This window comes from Melopsittacus undulatus, chromosome 4, assembly GCF_012275295.1.
Source record: "Melopsittacus undulatus isolate bMelUnd1 chromosome 4, bMelUnd1.mat.Z, whole genome shotgun sequence".
In the NCBI taxonomy this organism is placed as follows: Eukaryota; Metazoa; Chordata; class Aves; order Psittaciformes; family Psittaculidae; genus Melopsittacus; species Melopsittacus undulatus.
Genome location: NC_047530.1, coordinates 25,146,181 through 25,173,461, shown reverse-complemented (window position 1 = coordinate 25,173,461; position 27,281 = coordinate 25,146,181). Strand labels below are relative to the sequence as shown.

Below are 27,281 nucleotides of genomic sequence, written 5' to 3'. Positions count from 1 at the left end.
TGGGGTTTGTGTGTGTGTGTGTGTGTTTTTTGGTTTGTTTTTCTCTTTGTTTTTTTTTAAATTTCTTCTGGAAATTAAACACTGCAAATACCTCTATCTGAGGCAAAAACATCAGCGCTTTAAAAGAAGGGACATGAAAGAAGAGACTGTTTTTAATAAATATGGAAGACAAGGATACATCAATGAGGTATTCTGGTGATTAGGTACAGAATATAGGCAACAGAGAGAAAAAAATGGCCAACTAAAAATTCACATTACTATCCAACAGTCAAAAAACAATACTCAATTTTATCAATAAATTTATTTCAAGCACACAGATTGGTCAGCATATCAGAACAGCAGTTTCATAAGCATTTAAAAGGTGGGAGAGAAGGTAGCAAGTGTTTCAGAACTCTTTAGCTACATTCCAAACACAATTTTCTAATCTAAGTCATATGTTCACATCCTTACCTTTATCTCTCTTGTTGCTTTCAAACCAAACCCCTCCTCTTCAAAGTTAGCAATTTCAAAACCCTCTGTGGATGCTCCATTTTCAGTTGCCCACTTTATCAGTTCAGGGAAATAGTCATCTCTTTTTCCATCAAAGACAACAGACAAACCTACAAACACAATTTATTAAAAACAAATGCAGAAAGAAGATCTGGAAAGATAAAGAAGTTCAATATAAACACACATGTAAAGCAACCTACTACCCCACAAGCAGTTCTACTCTGAAGTAGCTGAGTCAGGAGTGGTCTTTGTTAAGTGTTACTCAATAGCATACAAATGTCGTACCCAATTTTCACAAACTTAAACTGCTGAAATCTGAAATCTGTTAAATTGGCTTATCAGTCATCTTAAAAACACGACCACTTAAACTGAGCTGTGATAAAACGTGAAGGCACCTTCCACTTTCCCTTTTAAATAAGCTGAGCAAAACTATTTCCCAGCTTAATACTGATGATAAATGCAATCACCACCACATGTTAACACAGACACAAGGAGGAATTTGAGAGGCAGCTGCAATTTCATTAATTCAGCACTGGAAATTAAAATAAGCAGATCCCAAGCTTCTACTCTCACATACAAGGCAGTTAGCTTTTTCCCGTAGCATATGGATTTACTGAAACAATTTAGGATTGATCATCTTACAAACAACACAGCTTTTCCAATTTTTTTTTGCTTTGCTTCCCCAACAGAAACATGATCCAGCTGTGAAATCACAAGCCTCATTCATTTTCTGTTTTCCCCTTTTCCATCATCTGATTTGAACCTATGAACTTGGCTATACTCAACCAGTTCCTTTTGCACTTTGTCTTGTTTTCTTCAACCCAAACTCATGTTTGATCATGTTAAAAGCGTCCAAATGCCCCTCAAATGCTCAGGCCATGTTATGAGTGATAAAGTCGAGCAGGAGAGATGTAGGTTAGATATAAAGAGTAAATTATTTACTGAGGGTGGTGAGACACTGGAACAAGTTGCCCAAGGAAGCTGTGAATGTCCCATCCCTGGCAGTGTTGAAGGCCAGGCTGGACGGGGCCTTAAGCAACCTGGTCTAGTGACAGTGTACCTGCCCATGGCAAGGGGTTGGAACTAGATGATCTTAAAGTCCTTTCCAACCCAAAACAGTCTGTGATTCTATGAAAATGTCATCATCGAGTTGCTTACCTCCAAAGATATTTTGGTTAAGCACAGGTGATAAATACATCTTTAGATTAAAGGGATTTTAGAAAAGAAGCATTAGGGTATTTGAAATTTTCTTCCTGCTCCAAAATATGGATTTCAAGCCCCTGGACAAATCAAATTTGCAGTTAAATGTGCAAGCAGCATCTAAAAATATAGTCTTTGATGATGCACTATAAAAATTCAACATTGATAAAGGGTTTTTTGAATGCAATGAGAATGTGGTGCTGTGTTTTGGTCTTTTTTTTTTTTTTTTTTTTTTTTTTAAAGCTGCCATTTCTGCTTCATTTCATGCTCCCTTCAGTTTGCTGTCTTCTGTGGAATATATCCAGAATTAAAGCCTTACAAACCTCATAAGACTAATTGCATAACTTCCACAGAACTTTGTGTTTATGCTGTCCAGGACTTTGCTCTTTTGATTTCCAACATTTCCTACTTGAAATGAAGGGTTGAAAAGCAAATACCAAATAAGGCTACTGGAAGTCTTTAACCTCCAGTTTGTATCTGGAGCCATTCTGTAGGCATCTCTGAAATTCATATATTCATATATGAATTCATATATATACACCTCTGTTCCTCATATATGGCGTGGTCTGATACTTAACACATTTTACCAAACTAAAAAGAGCAGCTCCTTTAAAGTACAAGCACCAATTACAAATTGGGGAACAATTTATTTCTATACTGAACAAAATATAGCTATACTGATGAAAATCTGTATTGGAAAAATAGATTTAAGATTTTGCTAATGAGTCATGAAAAAATTTTAGAAAGTCAAAATATTCAGTTTTCACCTTTAAAGTTTTGTATAATCAAGTTCATTTTAGTCCACGTTCTGCAAGCCAGCGGTCTATTTAAGAAAAGCATGAATTATCACACTTTAGGCAATATATACTCATTTGTACATCTCAATTCCCAACAGCAATTTGTATTTCCTTTGCTAATTGTTTAAAGCCTTTATTAAGCTAGAAAACTGTGCATGTGTAGTATACATTACTATGTTCCATTAAAAAAGGTTTTTGAAAGAGACCATAAAATCCACATTATGTCTGTAAAAGTGTTACATTAAAAGATATTTGTATGTCAACAATGTTGTGGTTACTTGGTTTTGCATCTTTCAAGGGAAAAAAATAAATGCTTTGTTAACATAATACTGTTATACTAATTTTACCACCTCTGCCAGCAACCATTTTGCCCATGGATGGTTCACTCTTTCTGGTGAAGAATATAAACAGGCCAACCTCAATGCTAACTCTGTTCTTGTCAACCCAAATTACATTTCACACATGCATTGCATCATAAAAACATGGACATATACCATACATTTATAGAAGCCATGGGACAGCAAAACTATTTATCAAGTTCATTTTTACACAGCTACAGGATGCGGTCACTCAAACGCTATTATCTATTCCTCCATGGGCCCTCTGCCAGTACCTGATCTTCAGAGTCTTAAAATTCGTTTCATAAAGATTTTTATGCATTAGCCAAAATACATTAGAAACAGGTGTGAAAAGGCATTTCATGCCTTTATCAAGCAAATATATGAACGACTCAAACTCCATTTTAATTGCAGTCTGGCTTTTTTGTCATCACTGTATAAATACCAGAGAAGAAAGAATTGTTTAAGCACTTCAGGTATGTCCAGATCATATCTATTCATTCCAAGGTTAAAAGTTATTTCTCAGCCATAAAAAAGGTTATTTTTAGTAAAATTATAATAAAAACATTTTTTAGAATATATCTCCAAATAAAAACAAAACTAATATGAAAATAAGAGTATTAACAACAGATAGTTGTTGCTGAACATGCTAGAAGAAAACTGTTCTAGTCTGAAAAATAAGCATACCTTAAGAGTTACAAAAATTGGCAATAAAACTCCATATTAACTGTGGCAACATAGGTATTTAATTATGTACTTGATTTATAGCAGATTTATTAGCTGATGCATACTTTGTGCATTTACATAGTATTTCTATTGCCGTGCTTTATTGTCATGATGTTGAATTGCTGAAACACTTCTCGTATCTAGTAAAGTATTCATATTAAAATAATAATAAAATTTAATTCAGAATGCCAGCATGTGTAACTGCTTGGATTAGTGCAGTTTGAGGAGTAGCACTTCCAAAGGTTTGAATCTGATTTTTAGACTTTGGAATCTCAGTCCCTCCTTTATTTTTTTTTAAGTAATGGTAGGCCTTTGATCCTCTGCCACAGAGTACATGTTGAACAGGAGAGTGCTCTGTGGGAGCAGGGAAAGGCAGAGTCCTGCTTGCCTTCCCCCATCAGTAACCTCTTCATGTCTGTAGCAAAGTTTTTAGAGGCACATTGCTAAAAGCAAAATGCGGTTTTGGGGTTATCAGTTATTGGCTGTCCAGACTATTCCTCTTTAGTCTGATAATTGTGCTTTGTTGGTGGGTTTTTTCTTTTTCCTTTGAAGGAGCCAAGTCCTGGCAGGTTCCAGCTTTATCTGTCCCTTTTAGGCTTGCAGCTGATGATTACGGCTGTCCCCTTTGGAGAACTTAAGCCCAGTCTGAATCTCACAAAGAGTAGGGTGCCAAATTCAGGCAGTCTATGGCCTGAACAGGGAGAGATGAGTGCCTTCAGAAGGCAGTTCAGCCCATTTCAGGTATGAATCTCTGCAAACACCTTCTCTGACTCGCTGAGGGAAGGGGGCCAAGGCAGTGATGCTCAGATAATGGCCCTGCTGTGGTAGTAATCCATTCCTTCACATACCCAGTCTGCGGTGTCTCTTACCCAGTCCTCAAGGTGTGCTTAATTAACTTCCCATCTTTCAAGGAAGTACTGTGGGTTTGAAGTAATCAGTCTTTGCGAAACAGTTTGAGATCTTCAGCAAAGACAGGGACCAACTTGTTTCAATCATATCCTGGGCTGCATCAAAAGGAGCATGACCAGCAGGTTGAAGGAGGTGATCCTGCCCCTCTACTCTGCTCTTGTGAGACCTCCCCTGGAGTATTGTGTACAGTTCTGGTGTCCTCAACATAAAAGGACATGGAGCTGATGGAACAAGTACAGAGGAGGGCCATGAGAATGATCAGGGGACTGGAGCACCTCCCGTATGAAGACAGGCTGAGAAAGTTGGGGCTGTTCAGCCTGGAGAAGAGAAGGCTGCGTGGAGACCTCATAGCAGCCTTCCAGTATCTGAAAGGGGGCTATAGGGATGCTGGGGAGGGATGGTTTGTTAGGGGCTGTAGTGACAGGACGAAGAGTAATGGGTTCAAACTTAAACAGGGGAAGTTTAGATTGGATATAAGGAGGAAGTTCTTTAATGTAAGGGTGGTGAGGCACTGGAATGGGTGCCCTGGGAAGTTGTGAATGTGCCATCCCTGGTGGTGTTCAAGGCCAGGTTGGAGAGAGCCTTGGGTGACATGGTTTAGTGTGAGGTGTCCCTGCCTATGACAGGGGGGTTGGAACTAAATGACCTTAAGGGCCTTTCCAACCCTAACTATTCTATGATTCTATAAAATGTTCAGATTCACAGAGGGAGAGGGGCAGGCTATGCAATCAGGAATCAAAAAGGCCTACTGTTCTCAAAGGATTTCTACTTCTAGTCCTTCAGACAGCCAGCTCATCAGAATTGCAAGCTCCTTTTTCTTTCAACTTATCAGTTAGAATTATCACATGATCACCTGCTTGATATTCACTCAGAATTCTAGTTATGAAAATGGTTAATGCCAGTGTCGTGCCCACCTGTGTTTCAGAAACACCTGCAAGTACAAAAACCAACAGCATGCCAGAGAATCAGGATTTTATTTTTGTCACAAAGTAAAGGGATTTTGCAAGTTTTAAGCATTCAACACTGTCCCACACAACATCCTTGTCTCTAGCTTGGAGAGACTTCAATTTGATAGGCGGACCACTTGGTGCATAAATAACTGGTTGGATGGCCACATGCAAAGAGTCAGTGGCTCAATGCCCAGTTGGAGACCAGTAACGAGTCTTGTGCCTCATGGATTGGTGTTGGGACGGGTCTTGTTTAACATCTTTGTTGCTGACATGGACAGTGGGATTGAGTGCACCCTCAGCAAGTTTGCCAATGACACCAAGCTGTGTGGTTTGGTTGATATACTGGAGGGAAGGAATGCCATCCAGATGGACCTCTACAGGCTTGTGAGGTGGGCTGACGCCAACCTTATGGAGTTTGACCATGACAAGTGCAAGGTCCTACACCTGGGTCAGAGCAATCCCAGGCACAGCTACAGGTTGGGCAGAGAAGAGATACAGAGCAGCCCTGCAGAGAAGGACTTGGGGGTATTGCTTGATGAGAAAATTAACATGAGCTGGCAGCGTGTGTTTGCAGCCCAGAAAGCCAACCGTATCCTGGGCTGCATCAAAAGGAGCGTGACCAACAGGACAAAGGAGGTGATCCTGCCCCTCTACTCTACTCTTCTGAGACCTCACTTGGAGTATTGTGTGCAGTTCTGGTGTCCTCAACATAAAAGGACATGGAACTGTTGGAACAAGTCCAGAGGAGGGCCACGAGGATGATCAGGGGACTGGAGTACTTCCTATATAAAGATAGGCTGAGAAAGTTGGGGCTGTTCAGCCTGGAGAAGGGAAGGCTGCGTGGAGACCTCATAGCAGCCTTCCAGTATCTGAAAGGGGCCTATAGGGATGCTGGGGAGAGACTATTCATTAGGGACTGTAGTGATAGGACAAGGGGTAATGGGTTAAAATTTAAACACGGGAAGTTTAGACTGGATACAGGGAAGAAGTTCTTCCATCTTAGGGTGGTGAGGTACTGGAATGGGTACCCTGGGAAGTTGTGAATGCTTCATCCCTGGCGGTGTTCAAGGCCAGGTTGGACAGAGCCTTGGGTGACATGGTTTAGTATGAAGTGTCCCTGCTCATGACAGGAGGGTTGGAACTACATGGTCTTAAGGTGCTTTCCAACCCTAACTCTTCTATGATTCTATGATTCTATAATATTTATGTAATAACAGCAACAAATAAATACTCCTTTTAGCTGTCAACAGCCAATTTTTTAGGTTAATCAGTACTCTGAGGCACCCTTACACAGTGTTTCACATTTACCTTTTTGTTTTTTGCGAATTTTCTCTACAAGCGACCGAATCTGTACATATTCTTCCCATTCTTTTCCAGGTCCTGGGGTAGGACTGCTGCATTCTAGAATTAACATAAAATAAAAGTATTTCCTTTAATAAAATATATATATATAATTTTAACATCAGGTAAAAGGTCATGGTTTCACAGACACTTTTACTGAATACTAGTACTAACTGTCCTTCAAACATATTTAAATTGTAAACACAACAGCTCCCATCATTACAAGCATCTTGCTCTTTAACATGGGACAGAGACGTAGAGGCTTTTGAAATTTTCAGGACACCTTGCTTCAAGCATTTTTTTTATATTCTTTCAAATATAGAAATATTAAAGTCTAAAAAGCTAAGAAGAATAAAGGGTAAACAACTAGACCATTAAGTAGGCTCTCAGATAAACAAACACACAAAAAAGGTCTCTGTTTTCAATAATCCAAGCAAACCGATCTGTTTACATTAGTCTGCTTGCCATCATTCTTGCTGTAATGAAAGCAGATGATAATAGCACAGAGCTTACCTTATGTAATAGAGAAATTTGCTGGTACATACGTTTGACTTGCCTAACCAATACTGGTTTTATAGATGTGTGTGTACCAGAAGGACAAGCAAAGGAACACTTAGCCAAGCTTTAGCTTTAGATTATAACCCCAGTGTCTCTGACAATATATTAAATGCCACTGTGTGGATTTCTTGATCTAAGCTGGATAAATCCAAGTGGACAGCTGAAGGTTACCTTGCATTGAATGAAATATGGCAGCCTGCAAAAAGAACATCTGATACTTGTCTTTGCTTGGAAAGTTAGATCTATGTTTTATTTTTGGTAGCAAAGCAGAGGCCAATGGCATCATAAGCAAATAGGCCTGCCAACTCCTTGTCTCCTCTTTGTGAGCAACAGTAAAGAAAAAATTTTTCCAAGGCAACATTTAGATGTGTCCAGGATATAAAAATTTAGACTTGTGCTTCAACAAGAAGTGTAGCTTAGCAGTCACTAACGACAGCAGAAAGAGTGAGAAGTAGTTTAGCATCATCATATGAAATTATGCTCTGCTTTTCATATTTACTGAAAATAATGGGTGAGTTCCAAGCTCCTCAACAAGAGAATCAACCTTTGCTCCATGCACAAGAACCAAGCACTACAAAAACTTTCGTTCCAGCAGCAACAACAAAATTTTTATTTAAGCAACAAGAATATCAGTGCAGTTGTACTGAGCTGTATTGCTGCTTTGCACAGTTAATTTACCTAATCTGATATCAGTTCAAAGAAGTGTTCATATAATGAACAGAAACAGTGCAATTCTTGGGATTTTGAGGAAAAACATTTTTGACAGAGCTTTAATGCCAAGTTACCTAGGGTTTTTTTTTTAAATGTAATCTTACACAGTATGTAATGTTTGCATTTAGATATAAAGCCAAAAGCTGCCAGAAATATGTACATTCAATATATACACATACAAATAAACCAGTAATGGTAGATACTAACAGAGATACATACTATACTGTCTTTAGCAAGCTGAAATAGCAAGTTTGGCTGCTTTCAGGAAATGAATAGACTTCACCAACTTCAACAAGAGAACATTTTTGAGTGGGCTATACAGCATTCTTTTTCCCAGAGAGGCATAATACTCAAAACTTACTTTGCAGTAACTCGCTAATTAGATTCAACATTTCCTTTGGAGGTACTGTTGCTGTGGCTCCTGTACCTGACTTCTGAGTTTTGACTCGGCTCTTCTTCCCCATCTTCCAACTAAAACAGATTAAGAAGCACACTGTCATCAATTACCAAGAAACCAAATACAATGATGATGAATGGACAAGTTCTTCTCTTAGTCACTTAAAGCAGCAGCATAAGGAGTTGTTTCTGGCGCATATGCAAGTGCAAATATTGCATGGCCTGAACGTAAGACAACCATACAGTATGATCTGAAGCAGTATTTCATGTAGTTGCACATTTATTACCTCAGGGTAATTAAAAACTAGATATTTTAAAAAGGAAAAAAAAATATCATTCAGATCACTTGCAAATTCATTATATGTGAACAAATATTATGGATAACAAAGTATCCATGCTCTATAACCAGATTATTTTACCTCATCAGATGCACCCCAGACACCAGCTGAATTAGTATTTGTGACAGCACTGAAGGAGCAATTCAAAATGAATAGAAAATTTAGTATTCTATTTCAAAATAAAATCAAAACACGATATATGTATTTGCAGCAGCTTCCTGTGGTTCGAGACTAGTTAAGGAAAACTTATTTTCAGTTACCAAAGTAAACAGAACATCATCCTAGGCTGGTTTTCCAGTATTCGGAGTCCCTTGTTTCCTTGGAGGACTTAAGTGACATATCTACCAGAAGGGCAACACAGCAGGGTGCGAAATATCCAATGAGCTTTTCACATGCACTGGGAACAATTTTAGATGCTGGCACTGAACAAGCTTCTGTGATTGGGGTTGCACAAGAACTGGTACTCATGAATACGGAAGAACTCCTCATGCATATGGCAGCTAATAGCAGCCTTGGACACGGTAACTGTGAAATGGTAGTGCAAGAACTTGAGGAAGGAAAGAAAGAAGCAGACTAAAGACTCTGGACTCACAACAGTAGAGCAGGGGTTTGCTCAGGAAATGGTAAGCAGAATAGAGAAGCTTCCTGAGAAGCTACAAGGAGCCCATGACAGCCAGTCATTTTTCTGCACACTCTTCTCTGGGCACAAAAACAATCCTTCCCAACACACAAGAAAATAAGCAGGCACAGGTGACTGTATGTGGGACTCCTCAATGACTGAGCTCAAACAAAACAGAAACATATGTAAAATGGAAGTGAGGACAAGCAACTGCAGAATATAGATATACTGTCTGGGCAAACTGAGACTGAATTAGGGAGGCCAAAGATTCTCTGGAGTCGATATTAAAGAGGGATGTGAAATGTAAGAAGAAAAGACTCGACAGGTACACTATAAGCAGAGAAAGTGTAGCTCAGCAGCTGAACTGGAAAGCAACCCAGCGATGAAAGGTACAGAAAAAGTTGAGGTACCCAGTCCTTGGGCACCATCTCTACCAGCAAGGTCTGCTATCAGGCTTCCCCGATGTCTGCATCTAGTAGCAAAGCTTGAGGGAGAGGATCTATCAAGTTAAAAGACTATTCAGGCAAGCTGGATCTACTGTACAAATACATACGACCAGATGGGAAACATCCAAGGTAGTGAGAAAGCTAGCTGATGTCAGTGGAAATCTGCTGGCTAACATCTTTGAAAAGTCATGGTGATCACCTCTGACAGGAAACAGGTAACTTAAAAACAAACAAATGAAATCCAAGAGAAAAGCAATGTGAGGGAAGGAGAAGATAAAGCATCCAGGAAACTAGATAGTAGTCAGTCTCACCTCATTTGCTGTACAAAATGCAGAGTGCATCCTAAAGGGAAGCTATTTCCAGACATAATGGACATGAATGCGACTAGGATCAGGCTTCTAAAGGCAAATTGTACAACCAACCTGCCTGCCTTCTGAAGAAACAAGTGGCTCCATGGACCAGGGAGAATCAGTGGTTGCCAGTTGGTTTGACTTAAGCAAGGCTTTTAACACTATCTTCCATAGCATCCTGGCTGACAAAATGAGGAGACATGGACTGAATAGGTGGACAACAAGGAGGGCAAAATAGAAATCCCTTGGACCATGTTCAAAGAGTTGTGGTCAATAACTATAAGTCAAAATGCCAACTGGTTAGATGCAGTATTCCTCAGTGGTCAGTACTGGGAAACATCCTAATCAGATTCAGATGCTAGGACAGAAAGCATCCTCAGCAAATTTACAGATGGCGTCAAACAGGGAAAGCAATCAACACGCTGAAGGGCAAGGCCACCATTCAGAGGGAGTTCAGCAAACTGGACGAAGAGGCCAACAGGAACTTTATGAAAGGCAAATATAAAGTGTTCTACATTTGGGAAAGAAAAGCCCTATTCAGCTTTACAGCTGCAGATGGGACAAGCAGCAGTTTTGCAGAAAAGGATGTGGAGACTAGCAGGCAGCAAGTTGTGCATAAGCCAGCAGCACACCCTTAAAGTAATGAAAACTAACTGTAATTTGAGCATTATAAGCAAGACCATAAGCAGCGGGTCAAGGGAAATAATTATTCCCTTCTGCTTGGGATTAGTGAGGCCACATTTAGAGTGCTGTACAGTTTTGGTCCATACAGAACAGGAGGTGCTTGCAATCTGGAGCACATCCAGAATGCCATTAAAACAACAAAAAGCTTGACACATGAGATGAAAGACAATGAGGGAGTTGGATTTGTTCAGTCTGGAGAAGGAGCCCATGACTAACTTCATGGGGAGTTATATGAAGGGTGGGGACAGATTCTTCTCAGGCAAGCACAGCAAAAGGCAACAATTACACGATGCTGCAAGGGAAATTCCAAATAAATACAAGGAAACTCCTCACTGTGAAGGTGGTTGAGCACTGAGCAGGATGGAGATTTAACAGCATCTCCAAGCAACCTTGGAGAATTAAAAAATTTTACTGGGCAAGGCTCTAAGCAACCTGATCTAACTTTGAAGTTAAAAGAGAACTAAGTCTCTCAATCTCCAGAGGTCCCTTTCCACCTACATTTTTCTGTGATTCTACATGTTACTGCAACTGATGCTTTCACATCTGTATAGGCAGCCTATGTGGTCTTCCTGGTATATAGTATCTTCCTGTACAGTACAGAGGGTTCTATGTCCAGTTACTTCACAGGGAAAGGGGATACAGATACATTCAGGTAGCTCTGGACACCCGAAAGATTTCAGCTGCCTCAGTCATAAAGATCACCTCAGCCACAGCAGCTTTAAGTTATCACACACTGTGATAATCCATAACAGTGCTAAAATACTCATAGAAGCACTGTGGATTCCTGAACACTCTGTACATATAAAAGGGATCCTCTGATCCTTAGTCAGTGTAGCTTACCCAAAATTTAATGTTTCTTATCATACTCCTAACAAAAAGTTTTGTTCTTTGGCAGGTGGTATTAATACTGGAATGTATCAAACAGCAGCTGAAAAGCTGCTTCTCCACAGTGATGAAGGCTGAAACAACTGCAATCCACGTTAAGTAACTGTATATGGTAGATTGTTTAAATACAAATGCCACATGCAAAAAAAAAATCTAATGGGAAAGGTACATAATCTGGCAACTTTAATTTTCCACTGAGATTAGAATGAACAAGAAACTGTGAAACCCAAGGCTTATTTTAAATAGTAGCTGTGAATGATCACAAAGCAAGTTAACATTGTTAACTTATTAACTCCAAATTTAAGGAGCTCAAAACCAACTGAAAAGACAACATCTCAAATCAAAAGCAGGAGGGTGGGGGGGGGAGAATCTAAAGCAAAACTGTTAGTTATATTCAAAAAGAAATGCAAACAAACCAAATTCTTTCATTTTCTGACATGGAACACAGCACAAGGAACAGGACTATCCCTGAGCACATGGAGAATTTGAAGTTCTGTGGCATTTAGAGTATATGAAGTTCAGTTTCCCAAATATGACAAAGAAAAATTCAAACAATGCTTAGCATTTCCATGAATATCATAGGTGAATATTGGTTTAGAGGGAAAAAACCCTCATCTCTCTAGCTGAAATCTACTCAAGTAAGAATTTCAAGGCTACACCAGAATCTGTCACAGCTCCTATTGCTCAGATAACATGCAGAAAACATACCATAGGAAAAAAACAAGGTCAGTGAACACAACTCATTGGACTGATGGAACCGTAATCAGAAATGCATTGGGTTTTTTTCTTTTTCAGGAGGCTGCTACCAGGATATGAACACGAAATAAGCTCTGGAAGTATCTTTGTTCCCTCTTTGATGTATGTGTCTTGTCTAAACTATTGCTTCTTAATCATCAGAATTTCTACAGAGAAAATATGCTGCATGCATGATTAAATCAGCAAGTCTCCTGCACAAAAAAGCAAAACCAAGCAGACTGATATCTTGAGATATCTTGCCATGGAAGTATTTCCTTTTAAGGAATCATCTATCTTGATCAAAACTGTACTTTTTAAAATCAAATTCCCAATCAGAAATGTACTTCCTACATTACTTATCTCCATTCATTGCTCATAGATATAACTATTTAAAATCTATGCGTTGACAGCTGTATTGTTTAGTAAAAGCCATAATTTAAAAGGAATTGCTGCTATGCATAGCTGTGCAGAAAATGTATTCCAAATGCCAACCCAGTAGAGCTGTGTATAGAATCACACAATGGTTTGGATTGAAAGGAACCTTAAAGACCATGTAGTTCCAACCCGCTTGCAGTGGGCAGGGATGCTGTCCACCAGACCAGGTTGCTCAAAGCCCCATCCAACCTGGCCTTGAACACTGCCAGGGGTACCATGAAAAAAAATTACATATTTTATATAATATATAATTGAAAAATAGATTATGAAAGTTTTCCTCAAATTTCTGAAAACTAACACACAACATAATTTCACATTTGGCAAAAAAACAGTTTAGCTGAGCAATGCTCTGCCATATGTAAATAGCAAATGAAGACTTACACTTATGAGACCCAATATGGAGAAAGTAAGTGTGGTTCCTTTATGAAACTGCTTTTTGTAATTAAAATCACAGTTCATGAAACAGAGTTTAGAGTTCAATTTCGATTCTAAAGAAATTACTAGGAATTTCTAAGAAGATTCATTACTTTGGAGAAAACAGTATTTTTTAATTTGTAACAAAATTTCAGATATAAAGCATCTTTTTTTGCCAGTGACAAACTATTGTTTCAAAAGAAATAAAGTGTGAGCCTGCTTCTCAACACAGTAATGAAAAAAACAGGCTGTTTTACCAGTACATGCATGACAACAGAAGCAGCAATTTAAAATATAGCTGCATGACATGTAGAGAAAAGCACACCAAAAAATCCTTCAGGACTGAGATGAACTGCAGACTTCATAAATATCTGAAGCAGCAGCAATACACATTTTCAGTTGGTTTTGGGGTTTTTTTTGCAAGTTTGCTTTTCTGGTTGTCTTCTGGTGAATATTTTTTAAGTACTATGCTATGTTTCCTTTCAAAAGAACATCGTTGAAAATTCCTGAAAGCATTCTGCAGAGAGAGAGTACACTGACAGCAATGATGAATAAGCTTGGTAATACATAACACAGCCACATTTCCAAATATAGTGTATCAGCTGGCTTGGCGAAAAGAATCATTCCAAAACTGGCAGTGAGGGGTGTAAACGATCCATCTTCCCCCTCTAATGCTATCAAAGAGCAGTTGTGTTGTGTCAGACTTTGAACTTGTTTCCGCATCACACACGAATAATATTTTAATGAGCTGTAAAATATGCTTCCTCTTGACTTAGAGCTTTAAAAAGTGAGCATGTTCACCTAACAGCTTTATAAGGTAACCATGACATGTCAGTATAAAAATCCTGAGAGTACTAAAGAACTACCACCAAGTGCATGTGGTTTGGTTTTGTTTTTTAAAAACCCATGACTGCTTAAACATTTTATTTAAGAAAGCTAATACCTCTGGTATTAGAGAACCTGACCATATCATAGAACCACATTTCCTTACAGAACCAATGCCAAGCTTGGATGATAGAATATGGATCTTACCAAACAGTATTTCAGAAAATAATAAGCCATTTAATCATTAACACCTCCTCCTCCCTTCACATGACTCACATGACCACCAAGGATTTACTGTAGCACTAAGTAAAGCTGCAGTTAAATTTGACAGTGGGGAAAAAACATAAAATCTATCATAAGACAATATAAAAATGCCTACCTCTCACTCATTGGGTAAAAATACAAGTTTTCAACCTTTGTTACAAAACTTAATATAGTAATTGTGCTAAGAAAGCACTATATTAATTTTTAAGTACTTAACTCAGTTTTAAGTAACTTAGCCTACACAATGCAGATTATACGGACCCAGATTTCTTCTGGATGTGCATCTCCCTTTCTTACATAAACCAGCCTTTTCTAATGGTCCAAGCATCCCTGCAGAGCTTTCAGTTACCTTTCTCATCTCTTCTGGGACTCTACATAGCTTTCAGTTCCCACACCACCTGACCTTACTAGCCAGGCAGCATCTTCTCTTGCAGGCTTCAATTTAACTGTGCATCTTGGGAAAAACCATCAGCACACATACTGACTAGCTAACAAACAGGCCAACCAGAAGAGAAACTATTCTCAACACAGCTTTTCCTGTAGGAAGCCCACCAACTTACTTTTGAGTTCTCCCACTCTGTCAATATCGATTACAAATATCTAATAAACTGATGGGTGAAGCACAAATAATTGCCCAACAGATAGAAGCCTTACTTGCTTCAGCTATTAGTTTTTACTTTACAGAGTAGTAAACCAGCTTCTCAAAAATTTGCTGAGCTTTTACAATAACAACCAAGTTAAGAATTCCCACAGCAAGAATTACCCATTGAAGTTTAACTTTGCTTCAAGGACTGAGCATATTTCCAATGCAGTATCTTCACACTGTATCTTCTTAATTCAGATCCCTGTAGATGCTAATTACATTATGTTCCATTACATAATAGCTCCCACCCCACGCAACATCTTGGCATACACTAGCACAGAAGGTGAGGGGTGCAGATCTAGAATCAGTATTGGAAGGACAGACACGGCTCAACAAGGGCAGGCAAGAAGTAGACAAGTGAATTCTCAAGCCACTCAAAGTGCATGGAGAGGTGAGCAGAGTAGGTGGCTCTGGGATCTGTTCCTTGGCTGCATCTACAGGGAGGACAGATAAGTACCAGGCACACAAACCAGGCTGGATTTTTTTTCTTAGTTTGTTTGCCTAGACTAAGTTATTTGCCCCTCTACTTTTGAGAGGGAAGTGTATCATCTCTTGTATCAACATATGTCAAGCAGCTAGGGTCTTAAGGGACAAGCTTAATGTTTACAGGCAACTGACAGGAGTTCTCAAATCTGTATGTAGGAGAACCCAGTTTTACACTTGATATAACCAGGTTTACCACACATGTGATCTTTTGCTTCCACTGTTCCAAGTTAGTTGTGTTTCTTTCGGGTTCCCTCCCCCCCCCCAAACTTCAACCTTATGACTGCAGGTAAAAAATAAATACATTCTATAGCAAATAGAAAGTATGGTATCAAGAAGTGTAAGAACAGTGTGGGTGGAGGAAGAGATCTGTGATCTTTAAGCAAAATTCAACTTAAGCATTTACAATGAAGACTATGTTTGCTTGTGAAAACCACCTACACCATGTCACTTGGAAACCACATTAACACTCACATCACTCCTAAGGTATTAATCTAGGTGTTCCCACTAAATAAATGACTAGTTATGGATTCAGTCCCTTTCCCCCAGTTCTTAATTTCTCACCTCTCCTGTACTCTACTTGTTCCGACTATTATTTTCCTCTCCCACCACCGTATACTTTCCTTTTTCTTCCATTTCGTCATTTCCTCTAGACACTTGCCCCAAAAGCCCTACTACAATGACATTGTATTATGTCATTGCAGGCCACTGTATTTGTGTAGTTTCTTTCTGCACCATGTTTCTGTTCTTCTGTTTAAATTGTAAGCTTTTTGGAAGTGGGAACTCCAGTGATTATAGAGGGCTTGTAATAAGGCAGCCTTTTTTTTTAACAGGATCTGAAGTATTGCCATAACACCAATGACAATGCTGACAAAAATTACCTAGAGAAAACACTAGTAAAATTAATGACAGAAAAGCCCATACTGTATTCACTTAGAATTGCATTCCACTTACAATGTAAACTTATATTTTCCAAGAACTCCCTTACCCATACCCACACTATCTCCTTCTTCAAGAGGAAGTCTTTGATACACTTGTTCTTTGTGGCAAGATGCCATACTCTGAATCAGTCCAATGCATGGCTCAACTAATACCTAGAGTGCCCTAGGTTCTTCTGCTTTCCCAAAACAACTTGCACCCCTCAAATGCAGCTTCCTTCTGCTGGTTAAGAAAATGTAAACTCCCTCTGATATAAAATGACTGCCATGTGCAGATTTTTCATCTGATCATCAAGTCAAGAATGCCATCATCATTCTGGACAAGAGCCCATAGCTCCAGATATGCATCTTCTGCAGAAAGAGGGAGATATTGGTACTGGTCACATGTATCAGTTAGTTTTCTTCCAGTTCCACCTTACAAGATTCTGCTTATCATTCCTCCCTCCTTTTCTAGTGTCTGCTCCCCAGATTCAGTCTTCTTGATTGAAAAAGACTTGCCACATCCCCTAGTATCTTCGCATCTCTAAAGAACAGCATTGAGCAGCATCCACCATCTGCTGGAGGAATAATGACAATAGAAGTTGCTCTTTTTTTTTTCAAAGTCTACAATTTTCATCTTCACCATAGTCTTTATTTCTCTTCTCTCCCCATCATGTCTTTTACCAGAAGAAAAGTAACAGTGACAGCAATCAAGAACAGGTACTGAAGAGACCTACAAGAAAAATACAAGGGGATTTTTCTCCAGTATGTTCACCCGGCTTCTTGTATTCCCAACTGCAATGTAGTACGTTTTCTTTCTTCGTAAGGTTGCAAAATTACTCAGGTCAGCTCTTCCTACTTCACAGAGAAATTGAGTATTATTTTCCTTTCAAAGACCTAATTTAGTCACATGACCCACCTGTAGTTTCTGCACCCCTCAGGTAAAGCAAATGAAGCAGGTTGTCCCCATCACGTCTTAACAAGCACACTCTTCCTGAGATAAGTTCTCTACAAGCCTATTTTTTTGATTCAGGTATTTCCTCCCCACACCTCTTTCACAATCAGACAGCAGATGGTTTTTATCCCCTTTAAGAGATAGCTACTTTTTACCTGTCTTCACTTTCTGGGCTACTTGGTTCTCCTAAACATCTATTTTCATCAAGAAATTTACCACGGCAGTGATTGTAAACTTCACTGCTCCTGAAAGTAGGTACAGTATTATATCAAAAGTTCACTTATCTAAATTTATTAAGAATAAATTCTTAAAACACTGAAAGAGTAAAAACAACCAAAGAAGGAAATAAAAAAAAACCCCAACCTGAAACTGAAAACTTATGCCAAGTTTGCACTAATGAAAAGAACTTACTGGCAAAAAAAAAGCCACATTAGAAATATATGCCTATATTGTTAATGCTTCTAAATGAATGCTTTTTCTTCCTACAGGACGGTCTGTAATGCAGTTACAGAATATGCATTTGTTATTACTTTAAAAACGGTTAATGTCAACTAAGTACATGAAAATCCAGTGTGAGATAACATTTTTGCATTTGTTCTTATTCAGAAAAATCCAGTTCATGCAAAGCATCTGTGTTTCAACAGGGTGCTGTTTGAACTTAATTCTACAGCAGGGGTGTAGAATTACAAATGGCATAAGACAGGCACACAACTGACTTCTGTTGCAGTAAACCCAGATGTAAAATACATTCCGACTGTTTGTGAGACCACTGCTTACATGCTTCATGCTGGAAGATCTGTTCACTATGACTGTGTAATCCTAAAAATAACCCCCTCAACACATATAAGAAACTTTAAAAAGGTTTGGTCTACAAAACAGATGTTGTAGTCAAGAGCTACACCCCCAATGCTCACAGAAGAAAATTTCCCCAAATGGTATAACCAGAAATATAGAAATGATAATACTGCCCCAAATCTTCATTAGCCAGTATGTCACAGCTATGCAAGAACTACAGTTAGAAAGTTACTTCGGTTTTACCTGTTATCCTGTGCACATACATCAGGAAATAACATGCTACGCAATGTTTAATTCTAAACATTCATATGCTAAGCCATGAACTCACAGCTATATGCTACCCTTGCATGTACTTTAGCTGCTTTGTAAAGATCCAAAAACTCCATAAATTTCCAAATTAGCTCCTATTATGGCTTACCACAACCTATGCCACTTCCCACTTTTAACAGTGCTCGACATCAGTTTGGTTAGTGATTTCAGACAGTGACTTCTTGAGCCATGCTAGCATGCTCACAGTGAACTTTCTTTCCAGGGGAAATACAGCATAGTCACTACAACTACTTTATGTAAACTTTACAAGACTTATGTGATCAACAACTAGGACCTTTTATCACCATTTCCTGTATTTTGCTTAGAGCACTTCACATGGGTCAGCCCTCACTGCAACTTCTTAGTCACCAAGAATCATAATAAATCCAACCACCAGAAAAGAAACAGCACATCTTTAAAGCAGCAGAAAAACTTATAACAAGAAGTTAACCTATTCCTGTGTGTTACTGAAAAAGATAAAGTGCATGTGAGCATCACCTATATATTTTATATGTAAATTCTCTAGGATGCACAGAAAAGACTGGATGCATATTGGACACATACCATTGCATCTGCTGCTTCATGTAACAGCTAGTGCAGAAGAAACTGAGCCAGGCTGAACTGGAAAAAAACAAACCAAAAACCCAAAATAACCCCAAAATAAAAATTCTTGGGTATCGTTGCAGAGATATTGTTTAAAGTCCTTTTTAATTGCCTTACAGTTAATGGCATAAATAATACAAAACTAGGCAATAACATGTATTCCAATTAACTGGACTGTCTCCAAGGAAGAGATTTAAAGCTGAAGATGCTTAATGCCAAGGACTACTGTTTAATTGCAACAATAATTCCACTTAAGTGGAATGCCCTCAAGCAGCCTAGTAGCAATTGGGACCATGATTATTTCTGTGCACTGAAAAATTCTATCAGTTCTGTTTATTTTTTGTCTTAACACCTTCTTCTACCCTCTGCTTCCCACACGTATTGCATCTCCAATATGATTTACTATTGCCTGCTAGGCTGCTCCTTTCCAATCAGGTAATTATGTAGTCCCATCACACTGACAACCCACATAGGATAGGCAGCAGATCCTACAAAAGTGATAGCTACAGTCCCTGGGCCCTTCTAATAATCACAGAAAGGTTAGGGTTGGAAAGGACCTTAAGAAACCTAGTTCCAATCCAGGTGAAGCTTCTCTACCAAGCAGCCAGGTAATACAGATGTAGCCATACACCAGATACGCTGTATCCCTTTCATTCAAAAGGACTTCCTACCCACACTGACCTTGTAATACTTACATTAAGTGACAAAAAACATCTTGCAAGTCTCTCTGATGAAAAGGAGGAAGGAAAAATGCTATCCACAGCAGAAAACAAGTTTCTACAAGCCTGAAGACCTGTTTTATTCTGTATGGCAGGATATATGATGCTTGTCCTCAAAATGAGTTTCATTATATATTCATGTCTTGTAACAACTTAAATTGGCTGAATGTTTCAATACCACTGCTGGAACACAAAAAAAAAAAAAAAAAAAAAAAAATCTTAAGGACCTATATTTGGATACTGAATTGACACTACCCAGTGTACATAATTAAATCGTACTTGAAGTTATAAATAGCTGAATTCAGCTAGTTTTGTGTTGTTTCCTGGAATACCCTGTCCTTACAGTTGCAAAATAATTGCTGTATTTTTCTCTAGCTGAGTGAAGCACAACTGTTCCACCAAGCTTCTGCCCACAGCAGATGAAATCCCTAAAGTTATACTCAGAGATGGTACTGCTGGCATTTCACCTTTACCAGCAGCGCTTAAGGATCACCATCAAAGCACAACAAAGAAAGCACATCTGAATAGTAAAGAGGCACCTATACAATGCCAAGGACTTCCAGGCTGTGGCCAGGATCAACAGTACAAACTAGGGTGAAAAAGGAAAAATATAACAATAAGGATAATTCCAGTAGGTATCTGTATGCCTTTTCTTAACCTTTCTAGGACACATGGGAGTATCTACACCAATTAATGTGCTCGCTTTTATGTGATATCATGTCCCCAGCACAATTCTGAAAGACACCAGGCTGCTCATCTTGAAAGAGGACTGAGTTCACAGTAGGAGGAAGAAAAAAAAACCCAGAAGTCTGGAGTTGCACTCCACCACTGTGAGACTGTGCTGCACTTTGTCACACCCAGATAGCACACCTGCCTGCCTTCCTGCTCTGGGACAGGAGGAGGACAGACTGATATCAGCTAGTTGTATGTATAAAAAAATCCACCTGGTCATTCATTCTATATGTGAAATTTGAGGGAAACTGAACTCTGTTATATGATAAGGTCATAAAATGATTGCCAACATAAACTGCAACAGTGCACAGATTTACCGCAATGCAAGTGGTAAGAAGTGCACCTCCAAAGTATTTCTTCATAGTACAAAGGAAAATCTTTCCCAGTAAGACTATTAAATACCAGCCCCCTAATAGGTGCTAATGTTTAGAGCCTTTTTTTTTTTTTCTTTTGCTGGGGAACTCTCACTGAAGGGATCATAGCTGTAAAGCCCAGTTACGATTACACTTCAAGGTACTGTAATTTCAGTGTTCTTGGAAAACACCCACAGCAGACCAAGCACTCAGCATTTTAAATCCCCAAAGAATACGATTTTGACAGTTTGGAGAGGAACTTCTGACAACATTTAAAGTGCTATGCACACTGCAAAAAACTACAAAATAAATTTAAGAACTTCTGCTATGAATGCTATGATGCTATTGAGGGCTTACCAACTGTTGGAAATCCAAATCCACTTGCCTTAAGCCCATTCCCTAACCAGCGGTTACAATGGCGACTATTCTAGAAAGTGTGACTACAAGTTTTTCAGGTGAAATAGTGGCAAGTTTTCTTTTTACTCTAGACCTTGAAAGCAAAGGAGCAGGTTCCTCCAAGACCTTTTTAAATGCTGGCATTCACAGTTGGCAACTTGAGCCCTTACAGAGTCTCCTCCATGTTTACTCAAACTAGTGACACTTGAAATAAGAAAGCTGGCATTTACGGGGCTCTCAGGAACAAGAAAGATGCAGCAATATTAAGTGTTACTTGGCTTCACCCCTGAGCTTTCAGATGTTTGATAAAGCAGTAACAAAATGTAAACAGACCACAAGGCACTGTATACTGCCACTGACTTTTCAGAATTTTAATTCTCAATTCAGAAGAGCTATGGTAGAACTGCTTGATAAGAATTTTATTTTTATTTTAGTAAGTTTGAAGGTGACAAAACAGACTCAAGCAGAAATATTTTAAACATTTATTTCAGCACACATATTACAGAGTAAATGTATTGTCCCCACCAGTTCCTGAACACCTCCAGAATGGTCACACTGCTTTCTGAACAAAGTCCTCTTCTGTATATTAAGGGAGAAAGATTAAACAGCATCTTTTCACAAGCTGACTGCCTCAGGTATACTAATGCACTGATAGCATGCCTGCTGAAAATCAGTTTTCCTGCTCTGCCTTATTTTGATGCAAACCACTAGCCATGTCATCAACCTATCCCTCTGGCCCAAGAAAGGCCATGCACTAAAACCCAGAGGAGTGCCAGCAGCCTGACTCCTCACTCCACTGGCTGTTACCATTAATATTGTGTTTCCCAGTTCCTGTAGCCGAGTTTCCCCGCTTCCACAAATAGAACCACTATCTACTAGTCTGGCAAATTTCTAGATAGAGATGACTTCCACTCGCAGCATTTAATTCTTCCTTAGAGAGCACAAAGGACAGAACTGAGTACAAACCGTGACTATTACCATAGAGAAGCCGCTCCTGACATCTTGCTGCAGGTGATACTGGTAAATATCCATCAGAGAAAAATGCATTCTGGGAGCAGCAGTACTTTCCAAAACTAGACTGCTCATGTCCTGTGCCTTAGGCCAACATGTCGCATACTGTAAGGGTAGAAGTCTGCAGAAACGTGCTCAAACCAGCTTTTGTTATTAACCTGTTCTGACATTTCTGAGAGTTTTCTGGAAAAGAAAGTTGTATTTTTGCAGAAGGTAAAATGTTCTTCAGTGTTGCACAGAATTTTGCTTTCTTTGAGTACAACAGTAAAACCCTGGTAAAACAAATAAAAGCTGCATCACTACACTAACTTCCCACCTTCAAAGTAGGCATACACTCTACCAAAGACTACAACCACCATTTACTAGTGAATAGCTAAAAACTTTGCAAACATCACTTGCAGAGACCAACTGCAAGTCTGGTCTCTTGACTCAACTGCAAGTTGAGTCACAAAACAAAACAAAGCAAGCAGTTACTGCATTAGGCTATCATTTCATTTTAGTCTGAATGCCTGAAAACAAAGTGCAATGGGTCAGGTTTTTATATTAAGGCACAGATTCAAAGATTTAAGGAGCCAGAGAACCAAGTTGCACAAGCCAGGCATCCTATAGTGACAGAAGGAAATCACATTATCTGTCGTCTTGAAAGCAGGAATTCTATTTTTTAAATACAGCATTGAGAAGTGCAAAAATCGTAATTTCATGAACTCTTAGAGAGCTCACTGTTATTCCCAAACATCACCTGGGAGCAAAGTGAGAAATACCTTCTTGAATGCTGAATTTTAGAAAAATTGAGAGAGAACAGATATCCATCTGAATCTCACAGCTACATGAAAACCCAACAGCCATTTTCTGCAACTCTAAACTTCACAGTTATATCAGTCTTCACTGTATCAGCACATAAAGCTTCCCAAATTGGTCTGACAAAATCCATTTTACTTGCTCTTGACTGACAGAATCAGGTGCAGCAGGCTCCAGAGGGGATGGATGCTTTTCTATTTTAAGGAGAGTTAATAAATTAATATGCTATCAATGCAACTCTGCTTAGGAAAGGGGAAGATTAAACATTGTATGTGGTCATTCTAAAGTAGACAGCCATTTTTACTTCTTTACCAGCCAATCTTTGCTACTTTCTGCAAGTCTAAAAATACTACTCTAACACGCAAAGTTCCTCAAAGAAAAAATCATCCATACACAGCTCAACTTCCTGCTGAGGCCTACTTTATTTTGAAAAGGCAGTTTCCAAAAGATTATCTAGCTGCAAGATCAGAGATACATACAGAACAGCCTCCAAACATTAAGACATATCAGGAATATCCAAACCCAGGCAGTATGACCCTCCACAGTGAGCAGCAGTTATCAAGGGTGCTGCTGGCTCAGAGGTTAACAACAGAGTATCACAAAAAAGACCACTGAAATGTATTTGTTCCATCAAGTTCCTTAATTCTAGGCCATGGCACCTATAAGCTCATGAGAAAGCAGTATTGACCCAGAAGGTTGTGAGCCTATGTTGAGAAGTCGTTTGTTTATGTGAAAACCTAAAAATTGGATAAATGGGTCACAGGCTTTTTTAGATACACACCAGTAGCTATTTCCTAGTAACATGTTCAACAAGAAATAACCTATGCATGTCTATAAAGAAATGGTTTCAAATCAAGGATTCAGTTAGCAGAACTGAATAAAGTAACCTGTAAATAGATGCAGGGTACCAGCAAAGACTGGAAGATCCAAACATTTTATCACTGGATTTGAACAGAACAAGGTATAGGGACTAACAAAGCAGTAAATCAGAACTGCTCTGACAAACACTGAGACACTGTCTGCACAGATATCAAAAATGAAATTAAGTCATGTATATGCCTGAACACTGTAACCTCTGGCTACAGTTTTCAAAATGATAAATAGCTTTCTTTACAATTAAAAAAAAAAAAAAAAAAAAAAAAGGTAGCATCAAATGCTCCAGCAAATCCTATATAGCTTCCTGGAACCAGAGATTGATGCGAGATGGTAACTCCATATTTGCTACCTCAGGCATCTGTTCTTAGTTTCACAAAATATGCTCTAGTGGCCTACTACTTTCACCCCTTAGCATATGCAACTGAAAACTGAACAATGGAAAGAAAGGTATTCTGCTAGTACTTATTTTTAAGAACCATAAAGAGGTAACACTTCAATTACTTCCTTCTAGCTCAGGAACAGCTCATCCCTATGTGCCTCCCTACATTAAGCAAAGGTGGCAGGGGGCCTGCATGAATGAGCAAAGATGCTCCTGACAAAATTCAAACAGAAGTGGAGGCAGGACCAGGTAAGCCAGGAGGAAGCAAGACACTGAGTATGCAGCCATGTGGTCAAGAAAGCCAAAGCCAGTTTGGGGTTGAAATTGACAATGGGCATGAAGTACAACAACAAAGACAGTAAGGTACATCAGGAGCTAAAAAGCTAAGACTAGGCCAGGTGTGAGCCTGCTGCTGAATAAAGGTAGGGGACCTGGTGACAAAGGACTCAGGAAAAAAAACAAGACTTTGGTACTCTATGCCTTCTTCTCTGACAAGACCTGCCTTCAGAAATCCCAGGCCCTGAGACCTGGTATAAAGAAGATATTCTCAGTGAAAGGAGATCAGGAGAAGAAACATTTAAACTAACTTAATCTCACAGAATCTCACATTGGAAGAACTGGACACAGCACTCCATGTATGGCTTCATCAGTGCTGAGTGGAGGGAAGCTGTTGAAGCAAGTAAACTGGGAAGCCACTACCAAACATACAAGGTGACAGGGGACAGTCAGCATGGACTGATGTAGAGGAAGTCATGCCTGACTGACCTCATAATCTTGACAGAAGAGTAATGGATGCTGTTCATCTATCTCTACATTAGTAAGGCTTTTGGCAGTTTCTACCATCACATCCTTATAGACAAACTGATTGTCGTGGTTTAAACCAAGTCCCCCAACTCCCGGAGAATTAGGAAGGAAAATCCAAAGAATGTAGCCCCCATGGATTGAGATAAGAATGGTTTAATAGCTAAGGCACAACACAAATCACTACTGCCATTACTACTACAAATAATAATGATACGGCAAACAACAAGCAAAAAGAAGACAACACCCCACCAGCCACCGACCCATAACTCACCCCACTCTGCCCGGCCGAGCACCGCGTGCTCCTTCCTCCATTTTCCTCCAGAGCTCCACCCTTCCAGCCCTCTCTCTCCCAGTATGTAATCTGGGCATCACGTGCTATGGTATGGAATACCTCATTGGCTAGCCTGGATCAGGTGTCCTGTCTCTCCTTCCTCCCGGCCTCCCCTCCTCCCCGGCAGACCACGTGCTCAGAAAAGGCCTTGAACAAAAACACCCTCAAAATATGCTCGCTATCAAGCAACTGTTCCTAGCCCAGAAGTCAAAACACAGCACTGCACCAGCCACAAGAAGGAGAAAAAATAACTGCTACTGCTCAAACCATGACACTGATGAAGAATCAACTAAAGTGAGGTGGACTGAAAACTGGCTGCACCATCTGCTCCAAGATGTGGTGATGAATTGCACAAGGTGCAGCTGGTCACAGTGGTGTACCACAGGGATTAATACTGGGACCAGCACTGTTTACCATCCTCACTGGTGACTTCGACAATGGGACAGAGTATACATACAGATTCACAACTCATGTAATTGCAGATGCTAAGACACTGTTCACCTCAATTACTTAGAAGCAAAATCTGCAAAACTAGATCTTTCAGAAGTCCTTGTTAAGTATTTCCATACAAAAGTTCTTAAACCCAAAAGCACCTGAAGTTCTTATGTGGCTACAGCTATAAACTTTGTTGTCAAGTAAAAATAACCAAAAGGAAAATTAATCCAAGCCCTCAGAAAGCCTGGAAGGGGCTGGAAACAGCCACACTTCATGCTTGGTTGCCACTGTCTCCCCCTCACAAAGTAATTCATATTCCCTTAAGTTATCATCAGAATGGGAGCATGGCGCAAGACCCAGCATAGGGGAGATACTGATCAATCAACACAGGTTCCATGGAAGTGGAAACCCATATGTCACATCCTCTTCCTACTCCACTAAAACAATACTGCGTTAAAGGTTTGGGCATCAGTGCTGTAAAGCACTGAATAATATTGATCCACATGCAAAAGTCTAGAATCAGACTGCTAAAACATGAGCCCCGGAGATGGACTCACCTCCCTTCAGTGCAGGTTGCCTACACTCTTAAAAGAAATGTCTGAAAAGCAACTTATTAGAATTGATACAGTTTACAGCTCGTTTTCAACCACAAGGACAATTTTGACCTACATTAAAACACTGGCTGAAAAACAAGCCAAGCACTGCTTTTCAGGCACTTCCAGGACAGGTCAGCCAATTCCATCAGAGATGCTGGGAAGACATCAAAGCATAAAACAAAACAGGAAGTAGATACTAGTCTGTCATCCCCTAATATCCTCTAACAGCCTTTAACTTTGGGGTCAAAATAATCCTGTAAAGTAAAAGAAACCTCTCAAATTAGAGGTTACATTGTATTTTGATTCATAATAGGATATTAGCAGCTGAAGTCTCAGAAGCATGCCTTATGTATTACTTAGCTGTGCCCAGCTCCAGAGCATGTAAGCACCTGTATGCATGCATTCACTGGAGATAAAACTGATCTCAAGCACACTCATTCACATCTTTGCATGTTTCAGCCCAGGCTAGAAAGACACGTGGAATCTTCCCCGCAGCTGACAGATCTGCTGCCCTAGCCTGGTAACAGATCCCAGATTGAAATGCAAGACTTTGTTTCTAATTCTTCCTTACTTCAAAGGAAGAAAAAGCATTAGCAGATTGCTGAACAGTATGGGAAGTGGTAAAGGACAGACAGGGATAGATGGAGCAACTGGAATAGTCATTTGGTAGAAGAGATGCAGGCAAGAACCAATGTAGGGCAGAGCAGCTAAAAACAGAAAAAGGGAACAAAGAAGG

At 39.4% G+C, this 27,281-nt stretch overlaps 1 protein-coding gene across 3 annotated transcripts in view; it reads right to left on the bottom strand.

Annotated features, from left to right (window-relative positions):
- The window catches only part of SETD3 (SET domain containing 3, actin N3(tau)-histidine methyltransferase), a 64,423-nt gene that overhangs the window by 33,332 nt on the left and 3,810 nt on the right, over positions 1–27,281 (bottom strand). For all 3 annotated transcript variants that reach the window (XM_034061832.1, XM_034061833.1, XM_031049340.2), the window contains 3 exons: positions 8,381–8,490; positions 6,718–6,810; positions 451–599 (listed from right to left, as the gene is read on the bottom strand). In XM_034061832.1, coding sequence (XP_033917723.1) covers positions 451–599; positions 6,718–6,810; positions 8,381–8,483 — 345 coding nt within the window. In that variant the 5' untranslated portion in view covers positions 8,484–8,490. The remainder of the gene's footprint in view (positions 1–450; positions 600–6,717; positions 6,811–8,380; positions 8,491–27,281) is intronic.